Genomic DNA, 11985 nt, shown 5'->3' with positions numbered 1-11985 from the left:
TTTTTAAAAGGGAATTCCACTTCATTAAATCCTTTTAGAAACAAATGACTAGAGGCAAAAATTCCATGGACAGAGAGGAGCCTGGTAGGCTACAGCTATGGGGTTGCAAAGAGTCAGACATGACTGAGCACACGAGCACATACATATACTCCTCACTGCCACTAGTATGTTAAAAATAATGTCTGATCCATGTTTCAACCTCATTTAAAAAGGTTACTCTGAATGTAGCCTTTTAATATAAACAGTCATTATAGGAAGCAATTTGCGTAATTCTAGGATTCTACTAACTTGATGTACAGCCCAAAGGAGAGAATCACTTACTAACCTGATGGTTATCAAATTTCATTTAATAGTGTCCTTTTAAATCATTATTATTACTTTCTGTATCCTGGAACTCAATTTCTGGTAAACATTTGGAGTGGATCTGGTAATAACTTGAGACAAATCAATATATGAAATAAGCCCAAAAATTCCATGGAAGAGAAAAAATTTGAAACCCAATAGTTTGATCTATAGCCTTACTGTCCATGTATATTTCATATAAACACTGGTAGGTTAATTTACACTTGGAATGCCATCAAATGTGCAGAAAGTATTAAAGTTTACTATAGATTCTACCTTTATTAAATATAATACACCAATTGTAAATGTTAAATAGGTAACTTTTAATCAAGCAATACCAGCTACATATTGAATGCTATAAACATTTTAAACATTTGAAGAAAATACATATTTAAGTGTTCATCTTACTATTAGTAAGACCCTAACTTTAAACAATATTATCTTTAAAAGTAAACAATTAAAATTTATGTTATCAGATAAAGCAAAAGAATAGGTCTTGAAAAGTGTTCCAATGTATACTCTAACCTAACAGAACTTCTTACAAAATGAACATAATCAATACAGTGACCACTTTATATTTAAGTAAACAGTTTACCAGAGCACAAACGGGTTCACTCTTCCTAGTGAAAACAGGGAAAATACATCTAAACCTATTAATGCATCACAACAGTAATTATTTTGGAAACTTAAAAACAACATACACGTTACAAAATGTGTATCTGTAGATCCAGTTTATCTGTTATCCTATGGTCCAATATAAGAGTCTTAAGACAACTGAAAACTGAAAATAAGAACTTCAGATAGATTATATTCTTCACATATAAAATAATACTTTCTATTGGTCAATATTTTAAAAACTGACTTAACACAGATTTTTTTTTTTAAATTGACACCATTTTTGTCTCTGCTCCAAAACATGCAGCTTCAAGTCTCTAAGTGAGAAGTTTGAAATACAAAGTCTATAAACATTAAAAAGTTATCTTTTAATTTATATATAGAGATCTTTATATTGTCAAAACAACAGTTGCTAGATTTTAAGAGATGGCTATATAAAGTAGAATATTATAACAGCTAACCCCATTTATCGAGCCTATTTAATTATATCATTTTGCTATTACCACAATTTTTTCCTAAGTGCTGGAGAACATTCTCTGTAGGAAGGAACTCATGCTTTCCAAGGAAATTCTAGAGGTCAAGAGAAGAAGGAAGAAACCAACAATAAAATGTTACACTAAATCCAAAATTCCGTAAAAGTACATAGTTATCAGTACACTTTATTACTAAACCAATCATTGTCAGTTAACTCATTTATCATATCAATTAATACCATATTTACTTATACACTTATATATGCTTGCCTGGTGGCTCAGGCGGTAAAGAATCCACCGGCAATGCAGGAGACCAGGGTTCAATCCCTGGGTCAGGAAGAACCCCCAGAGAACGGAATGGCAATCCACTCCAGTCTTCCTGCCTGGAGGAGCCTATCAGGCTACAGTCCATGGGGTCACAAAGAGTGGGACACGACTGAGCAACTAACACTTTCACTTTTCATACTTATTTGCCATTAATTTCTACCCCCTACTAGGCATATCACTAAACTCAGTAAATACTGAGACGTGGAAATACTGGATCATATAATTCTATTTTAATATTTGGAGGAACAGTCATACCATTTTCCACAATGGCTGCACTATTTTACCTTCCTATCAGCAATGCATGGGGAAGTTTCCAATTTCTCCACATCCTCACCAACACTTGTTATCTTCTGGTTTTATCAGGAGGATAACAGTCATTCTAATGGGTGTGGAGTGAATATCCCATTGTGGTTTTGGTTGTATTTCCCTAGTGATTAGTGATAATGAGCCTATTTTCATACGCTTATTGACCATTTGCATATCTTCTACAGAGAAATGTCTATTCAAATCCTTTGTCCATTTTTAAACTGGGTTGTTGCTGAGCTTCAGCTATTCTTTATTATATTTTGGATATCAATCCTTGTCAGATAAATGATGTACAAATACTCCCTCCTACTCTGTAGGTTGCCTTTTCACTGTTGATAGTGCCGATACACAACAGTTTTAAATTTGACGCAGGTTATCTATCTTTTCTTGTCTGTGTTTTTGGTGTCATATCCAAGAAATCAATGACAAATCCAACAGTGTGAGGCTTTTCCTCTATTCTTAGATTTTAGTTCTAGCTCTTGGGGTGGTGCTGGGGACCCCCAACACAGTACATTTTACTCTCTTCCCAAGTTACGAGGTGCTTAGAACAGTTGCAGTACTTAATTCTCTCTCAACTTACAAGCTACTATTGTCTTATATTAATTACATTAGGCCCTATAAAATACCATTATTCTTGTTTTATATAGTATTAGTTGATCTATACACTTTATTCTTCAATTTGTCTGCGTCTCTGATCTTTCATCTGAAATAAGTTTTCTTCTTTCTAGAAAACACTCTTTAGTATTTTCTTTACTACAATGGGTCTTCTAAGTAACAAATTATCTTAGCTTTTAGTTGAGTAAAAATAAATTTATTTCACATTTACTCCTGAAGGCTCTTTTTGTGAGTACAGAATCCTAGGTTGGTAGAATTATTTGACAGCTTCTGTTGAAAATCAGATGTCAGTTTAATTGCTGTCCTTTTTTTTCTCTAGTTGCTTTATGGCTAGCGTTTCTTTTTGTTTTTCAGTTTTCCTATGTGTATGTGTCTGGATGTGCAGGTGAGCACCGCTTTTTTTCTCTTGCTTATTCCCTTATTCATAAAGCTTTGGGGCTCATTAAATGGTTTTGATTGACTTTCAGCAGCTTTGCATGGTGGTCACCAGGATCACATTCAGGCAGTTTTTCTGATGTACTGAGGTCTTTTTATTTTTCCTGATTGGCATTTGAAAGTTTTACTAAATTTCTAATATTTTATCATTTACATTTTTTTCAAATATTGTATCTGTTCTATTTTCTCCCTCTTTTTATTTTTTGGTTAAAATTCCAGTTGCACAAATTATTAGAGGTTTTCTTGGTATATCTTTGTTTCTTCTTTTTTGTGTTTTTCACCCCTTTATCTCTGTGCTTCATTCCACAATTTTTCTGACCTTTCCAATTGTCTAATATGCTATAGAACTTGTTAACTGAATTATTCATCTAAGTTATTCTGTTTTTCATTAATGGAATTTCCTTTAAAATATTTCCAGTTCTACCCTAAAATTCTTAACCCTGTTTTCTGTCTCCTTGAACATAGTATTAATTAGCTTTTGCTGTGCAACAATTAACTTTCACAGCTTAGTAGCTTAAAACAATGAGCATCTGTTTAGCCTCTGATTCTGCAGGTAGCAATGGGCTAGACTCCTCTGGGTGATTTGGCTCCCCTTGGTTGGGCTCACTCATGCCTCCACGGACAGCTGCCTGGTTGGTAGGTTATCTGCTGATCTGTGCTAGGTTCTGTCACGTGTTCAGGGGCAGCTGGATGCAGGGTGCAATGCCTCGGCTAGCCTCCATGTACAGCTGGCCCTCCATGTCTTCAAGTTCTGCACTTGCAGATTCAACCAACAATGGACTGAAAATATTTGAAAAAAAATTCCAGGAGGCTCCAAAAAGCAAAACTTGAAATCTACTGTGCTCTGGCAAATATTTATAGCATTTATATTGTATTTACAACTATTCATAGTTATTTAGAATAGTATTATTACATATTAGAAATAATCTAGAGATGATCTAAAGTATACAGGAGGATGTGTGTAGCTTATATGCAAGTCCCTTGGAAAGCAAGGAGAGCAAACCAGTCCATCCTAAAGGAAATCAACCCTGAATACTCAATGGAAGGACTGATGCTGAAGTTGAAGCTCCAATACCTTGGCCACTGATGTGAACAACCGACTCACTGGAAAAGACTGGGATGCTTGGAAAGACTGAAGGCAGAAGGAGAAGAGGGCAACAGGGGACAAAACGGTTGGATAGCATCACTGATTCAATGGACATGAACTTGGGCAAACTCTGGGAGATGGTGAGGGACAGGGAGGCCTAGCATGCTGCAGTCCATGGGATCACAAGGAGTTGGACATGACTTGGTGACTGAAGAATGCTATTTTATATAAGAGGTTTGGGTGACCTCTAATTTGGTATCTGCAGGGGTTCCTGAAACCAGTCTCCCATGGATGCTGAGGGGTGAGGGGTGACTATAGTCTCTTGTCCTCTAGCAGGTATCCTGGGTATCCCTATGTGGCTGCAGTAAATTTCCGAGAGAGCAGAGTGATCAAAGTCTCTTGAAGGCTAGGCTTGGAAATGGCACAAGCAAGTGAAAAGGTCAGTCTAGATTCAAGTGGTGGGAGAAGAGACTCCACTTCTTGGTCAGAGGAGGGTCCAAGTCACACGGCAGAGGGGGCATGGTTACAGGGAAGGAATAACTGTGGCCGTTTTTGCAAACCATCTACCACATGCTGTTATTGTTCAGTCACTCAGTCGTGTCTGACTCTTTTCGACCCCATGGACTGCAGCAGGCCAAGCCTCCTTGTGCATGGGATTTCCCAGGCAAGAATACCAGAGTGGGTTGCCATTTCTTTGTCTAAGGATCTTCCTGACCCAGGAATCGACCCTATGCCTCCTGCATTGGCAGGCGAATTCTTTACCACTGAACCATCAGGGAAGCCCCAATCTTCTCTTACCCTGGCCCAATAATTCATAGTATCTTGATAGCTCTCTTGTGTCTTCAAGCAGGCACAGTCTTTATATTTATTCAGCTTTTCTAACTATTTGCTGTGTAAAGTTGGCTTTACTCACCCAGACAGTTATAAATAGGAACAAGGCCTCATCCATTATTTTATAAACAGGGATTCTATGTTTGTATGTGGTAATTTAAAGTACACGCACAAATTCTTTGAAACACCTTTCTTCAAGAGTGTGGATTCACACAGTGACTTGCACCTGACAGAATGTGGTAGAAATGGTGGAGTATGACTCCTGAGGGTGGGGTCACAAAAGCCACTGCAGCTCCCATCTTGCACTCTCTCTGATGGCTCTTGCTCTGAAGAAGCCAGAGGCCGTGCTGTAAAGACACTCAAGCAGCCCTACAGCAGGGCCCACGTGGTGAGAAATAGAGGCCCCTGCCAACAGTCACGGGAAGAAGCTGTCTCAGAAGCACGTCCTCCAGTCTCAGTCAAGCCTCCTGATGACTACAGCCCATGCCAGCACTTTGATGCAACATCACGAGTCACAAAGCTAAAACCACCCAGCTATGTCATTCCTGAATTCTGACCTGCAAACTAGGTGATGATAAAGATTGCTTAAGTCAATTAATTTTGGGATAGCTAGTTTTGCATTAACAGTGAACTAATACAGTATGCTTGTTTTAGCTTTTGTAATATTATCTTATTATTTTCAATATAACTTTTATTTGAAAAGGAAATGGAATCCACAGCTTAAAATGTTTACTATTTAAATATGAAAGATATGACTGACTTACCTCTTATTGCTTCTTTTATTCCTAACTGGAAGCAGAGTTTTCCAAAACAGAGGAAGTCATTTCCACAATCGTATTAATAGATAAGCCATTCAGAAAACCTTTATGATTTACTCTTACTTCCTGAAGAGCATCTATAATGTGATCTCTATGCCAAAGGAAAACATACATGAGCATTTGTCTTTTCCAAAGTAGCACATTCTAAACATGGCTGTTATTGAAAGGAACTGTAGTTTTACACAAACTTTTAAAGCCAGTTAAAATATAACTGTAGTCATTACCTGCTAACTTCTGGATGTAGTTCAGCCAGTCTCTTCATGATCTTGGTAAAACTACGCAGGTTCAATGTATTTGGAGGTATGAATTGAATAGGTGTATCAGGTAATAATTTAGTAGACTCAATCTGTTTACAATTCTTCTTTATACCCTAAATAAACATTTTAAAGTTTTATTTAAATTAGTGATGATTACAGAGGCAATTCAGCCTATTCTGATTTTAAAAGTTACAAATAGTAAAATCAAAATTTCTAAAACATCTATTTTGAGATTATTTTTTTTCTACCAAGTATATTTACTTGAAATGTATTCAGGGCCACTTATTTTAAAAAATGCCAAACACATGGCAAGTATATGGGCTATGTTGAAATTAGCCTTTTTCAAAAAGGATTACTCATCTGATCCACAGGACTCAGAAAATGTTAACTATTTTCTCAATTTTCCCTAAGATAGGACATAAGCAGTTTTAGATGCATAGGAGAGAGGTTCATTCATTACATACAATGGATATCTTAGGCTTAGGGCATGAAGGCTTCATTCTTTTACCCAACCTGACAGAGAAAGGATAGTCTACATGGTAATTATATATACATATTTATATCTTATAATCTGTGTCTTATTTACTAAACATTTAATGAACAATCTATATGCCCAGAACATGCTGGGGAGGGGGGAAACTAGTGCTATAAAATAGAACCATCAGTTATATATCTTATAATTAAACTGAAGAGACAAAATTAAAATGATCAATTAATTACTATTAACCATCCAAAATATCAACTACTTCTGCTTCACTGACTATGCTAAAGCCTTTGACTGTGTGGATCAAAACAAACTGTGTAATATCCTTAAAGAGATGGGAATACCAGACCACCTTACCTGCCTCCTGAGAAACCTGTATGCAGGACAAGAAGCAACAGTGAGAACCAGGCATGGAACAACCGATTGGTTCAAATGTGGGAAAGGAGTACATCAAGGCCGTATATTGTCACCCTACTTACTTAACTTATACGCAGAGTACATCATGCGAAATGTTGGGCTGGATGAATCACAAGCTAGAATCAGGATTGCAGGGAGAAATATTAACAACCTCAGATATGCAGATGATACCACCCTAATGGCAGAAAGTGAAGAGAAACTAAAGAGCCTCTTGATGAGGGTGAAAGAAGAAAAGTGAAAAGGCTGGCTTACAGCTCGACATTCAAAAAACTAAGATCATGGCATCTGGTCCTATTACATCATGGCAAATAGATGGGGAAAATGTGGAAACAGTGTCAGGTTTCATTTTCTTGGGTCCAAAATCAATGTGGATGGTGACTGCAGCCACAAAATTAAAAGACGTTTACTCCTTGGAAGAATAGCTTTGTCAATCCTAGACATTGTTTTAAAAAGCAGAGACATCACTTTGCCGACAAAGGTCCATATAGTCAAAGCTATGGTTTTTCCAGTAGTCATGTATGGATGTGAGAGTTGGATCATAAAGAAGGCTAAGCACTGAAGAATTGACGCTTTCAAAGTGTGGTGCTAGAAAAGACTGTTGAGAGTCCCTTGGACTGCAAGGAGATCCAACCAGTCCATCCTAAAGGAAATCAATCCTGAATATTCACTGGAAAGACTATGATGAAGCTGAAGCTCCAATACTTTGGCCACTTGACGCGTAGAGCCAATTCACTGGAAAAGACCCTGATACAGGAAAAATTGAGAGCATGAAAAGGGGGCAACAGAGGATGAGATGCTTGGATGGCATCACTGACTCAATGGACATGAGTTTGACAAAACTCAGGGAGATAGTGAAGGACAGGGAAGCCTGGCAAGCTGCAGTTCATGGGTTGCAGAGTCAGACACGCCTTAGTGACTGAACAACAACAATGCAAGTAGGCTATAAATTGTATGAAACCACTGTACATCCCATAAAAGTTCAACAAGGAAAGAGCTGACACTTTCAATCTAGATGAAATTCATGGTAAGATATATAAAATATTAGATCTCCCAAATCACAATGTTATATATTTTAAATATTTGCCTATTGCCTTATCTCCTTCATTAGATTTAAGCTCTTTGAGTTGATCAGTCGTGTCCCAACTCTCTGTGACCCCATGGACTGCAGCCTACCAGGCTCCTCTGTCCATGGGATTTTCCAGGCAAGAATACTGTAGCGGGTTGCCATTTCCTTCTCCCGGGGATCTTCCTGACCCAGGGATCGAACCTGAGTCTCCCGCATTGCAGGCAGACACTTGACTGTGAGGCAGGAGGGAATCACCTTAAGCTCTTTAACAGCACAGATTTTTGTCTGTTTCGTTCATTGCTATTTTCCCGCTGCCTGCAATAGTGTACACAGTTGGTATACTATTTGCTAAATAAATAATTCTGATGTAATAGTTTAGATAGCAGTTGAAACCACAGAGAGGATGGGTTTTCCAAGAAAGCCAAGTTACTAGTAAATAACAGTTTGTGGTGGTGTTGTGTGTTATTCAATGTCGTGTCCAACTCTTTGTGAACCCATGGACTGTAGCCTCTGTCCATGGGATTCTCCAGGCAAGAATACTGGAGTGGGCTGCCGTTTCCTTACGGACTGAGTACACTGTCCATGACAGGTATTGTTCTGAGGAATTTTCTGTATTAAACTCACTTAAAGCTCACAACATTTGTGAGGCAGGAAAACTTATCCCCATTTTAAAACAAGGACGCTCAGACACAGAGGGTGGTAACTTGCCTAGCCCATGATGAGTAGGTAGTAAAGCCAGGTTAAGAATCGGTTCTTCTTAATCATCAAGCTCTACCTCTTGTTATAGACAATAAATATTTTATAAATGAATGAATATAATGAAAAAATGTTAATCTGAGAAGAAAGGTGACAGGAAGCTGCTAGAAAAGTAAGAGTACAATTTAACAAAGACGCAATAAGAGCTGCCCTGTCCACAGACTCGAGGACAGCAGACTTCTGGCCTAGCCCATGGTGCCCTATTTACAACACATGACCTTCCCTCTACCAGCTCCATGGCCTGCTGCCTCTGCTGACAGGATCAAGAGTGCTGTTATTACCTGAACCCATGAACACCAAAATCAGGCTGGATCAGATTCCCTGTCTAAAGAATGTGGAACTGGAACACAGAGCAAATGAGTTAGTTAAATGATTACAGAAGCTTGAACTGAAAAATACTGTAGTCAGAATTAAGCAAAATAAAGCCTCCTGGAGGGTGAGAGAAGTCGTGAACAGACAGAGAAAGCCAGTGTGCAGAGAGAAGCAGAAGAAAGGCACTTACAGGGATGTAGAGGCAAGAGACCAGGTGAGGGGCAGGGAGGAGCCACAGCTCCCAAAGCTCTAGCTCAAGTCCCCCTGTATCCCAACTGTAGTTTCTTTCCTTCCTTCCTACTATGGATTGAAGTTACGCACCAAAAAACCCATCCTAAACACCAAGTGTCACTAAATGAAAGGAAAAGAGGTTAAAGAAAGGAATGACCAACATCAAATGGGCTAAATGGTCAAAATGAGGGAAGACAGGGAGAAAGACCAATGATAATGTCACTAGTGACTGTAGAAAGAGCACTATAAATAAAATTTTAAGAGACTGAAGTCAGATTATTACAATGAAGAAAAGGAATAATCAAAGAAACCCAGACATTGGATATAACTACTTGTTTGGGAGGTTTGACAGGAAAAACACAGAACAAATAAGGACGGTCATGTCAAAAGAATGAAAAGTCAAGTGGAAATGTTGGCAGGATTAGGAAGAGCTGTGCATAACTCTAAGTGGAGAAAGGCCTGTGAGTAGAAACAGAGTCACTAATGGTACAGAAAAACAATGGTATAACTCCAGGAATTAGTGGAAAGGATGGGATACAGACACAGGGAGAAGAGATCCCTTTATCTTACTTTCAAGGGAAAAAAAAACTAAATTCATTTACTCAACAAATATGTTTTCCTTTCATCCATTTATTAAAAAGGGATTTTCTCTGATCTGTAGAGTCCAGCTAACTACAGTAAAAATCCAAGTAGGATTTTTTAATGGACAGTGACAAGCAGAATTATGAGATTTATGGGCAAAGACAGTGGAATAGCCCAAACAATTCTGGAAAAGAATAAAGTTGAAGGACTAATTCTACTTGATTTCAAGACTCACTGAATGCTATAATAATCAAGATATGTAGTACTGGTGGAAAATTTGAGAAAGAGGTAGAAAAGACCACTCTAGAAATAGACCCACCCAAATATGGTCAATTGATTTTTGACGAAGGCACAAAGATAATTCAGTGGAGATCAGCTAATCTTTTCAACAACGATGCTAGAACAATTCCATACACAAAACAAAAACACAAACCAAAAGCCTCCTCAATTTATATCTCACATATAATATAAAAATGAACTCCAAATCTTTGTGACCATGGGTTATGCAGAGGTTTATGTAGAAATGTAGAAACAACACTAAAAACACACTTTAAAAAACCTGATAATTGCCAATTTGTCAACATTTAAAACTCCTGCTCTGAGAATACACTTAAAATAATGCAAAGTACAGGCTGGGAAAAGTATTTGAAAATTTCATACTTTGATATGATAAATGATTTATCTTCAAAATATGAAAACCTCTTAGAACTCAGTAATACAATGCATTAAGCTAGCTGAAAGAAGCCAGACTAATAAGGCTATAACATTCTGTTCACAGGATGGTCTATAAAAGGTACAATTATACTAAAAGGAACAGGAAACAGAGCAGAGCACAGGGCTGTGTTGAAGTGATGGAACTGATCTGTATCTTAATTTGGCAGTGGTTACATGCCTATGTACATATGTCTAAACTCAAGACAGCAAAGAGAGTGAATTTTACTGCATGTAAATTAAAGAAGAAATCTATGGCATGCCTATAGGATGCCAGGTATTTTCTTGAGCAGTACAGAGATAAGAATGAGTAAGCCTCAACTTTATCACCTTCCTTGTACCATTTAAAACCTCAACGAGGTAAAGAGGAGAGCACACATAATATAAATGACTATATTTTATGGTTTTAATAATTATGAGATAAGGTTAGCTATGAAAAAAAGAGAATGACGAAAGTGTAAGTAGCCACTTACAGAGTAATACTGTCCAAGATAAAGAGATAAAAAGACTGCACAGAATTGACAAAGAGCCTAGTTAAGGAGAAATGAGTTTCTCTGCAACAAGGTCTGCAAAGATCTGTTTCCTCCAGGAGCAACTGGAGTTGTACAGAAGCAGCCTAGTCTGGAGTCAATGTTAGAAACTATTCAGATTAACGTCCTTATTCCCATTTCATGATGCTTTCCTAGAGTTATTTGTATACAGAGTTACTTATTGAAATATAGCATACGAGACAACCACTTAAGGGTTTGGTCAAGAAAACTAACCTTTTGGTCAAAAGGGAAGAACTCACTGTCTTGCTCAGACCCCAGCTGTCTCGGCCGAGTTCTGGGCAGTCTAGAAATAGAGGAGGGTGAGCTGATTTCTTTGCTGGTGCTTTTTTCCAAATTACTGAAACTAACTTTATTTCCATTTTTGGAGGAAAGTGGTGATGTATATTCTCCAGGAGTTTTGACAAGCCGCACATTTACTGATTTCCCATTTATTTCTATACCATTCATTTCTTTCACAGCCATCTTTGCATCACTGTTTTTTTTAAAAGCAAGAGATGCATATCTAAAACATAAAAGCAGAAAACCAAAAGGTTCTTGTTAAGGACTTTAAATGGCCTTAAACATCATTGTGTAATAATTGGCTAGCGTGTATCTTTCACAATAACTACTGCTCTTAAAAATAAAAAAGTCACCACACTTACCTTGGGATCAGGAAGAATACTTAAAAGACAACTAAATAAAAAACAACTCAAAGATGGAAAATAAAACAGCCATTTCTTCTGAATTATCGATTAATTTTATATAAAAATTTAATGTAAAGCATTTGCAA

At 37.5% G+C, this 11985-nt stretch overlaps 1 protein-coding gene across 3 annotated transcripts in view; it reads right to left on the bottom strand.

The window, feature by feature from the left end:
* Nucleotides 1-724: 724 nt before the first annotated feature.
* RBM44 (RNA binding motif protein 44) overlaps nucleotides 725-11985 on the bottom strand; it is a 28495-nt gene continuing 17234 nt past the window's right edge. For 2 of the 3 annotated variants that reach the window (XM_043448150.1, XM_043448159.1), the window contains exons 13-16: nucleotides 11430-11718; nucleotides 6074-6219; nucleotides 5796-5940; nucleotides 725-1527 (exon numbers count right to left, since the gene is read on the bottom strand). In XM_043448150.1, coding sequence (XP_043304085.1) covers nucleotides 5817-5940; nucleotides 6074-6219; nucleotides 11430-11718 — 559 coding nt within the window. In that variant the 3' untranslated portion in view covers nucleotides 725-1527; nucleotides 5796-5816. The remainder of the gene's footprint in view (nucleotides 1528-5795; nucleotides 5941-6073; nucleotides 6220-11429; nucleotides 11719-11985) is intronic. The other variant, XM_043448166.1, reaches the window with a different exon arrangement.

The sequence above is a fragment of the Cervus canadensis genome, chromosome 2 (genome assembly GCF_019320065.1).
Source record: "Cervus canadensis isolate Bull #8, Minnesota chromosome 2, ASM1932006v1, whole genome shotgun sequence".
In the NCBI taxonomy this organism is placed as follows: Eukaryota; Metazoa; Chordata; class Mammalia; order Artiodactyla; family Cervidae; genus Cervus; species Cervus canadensis.
Note: the sequence above shows the minus strand (reverse complement) of the source record. Positions and strands in the feature narration are given on the sequence as shown.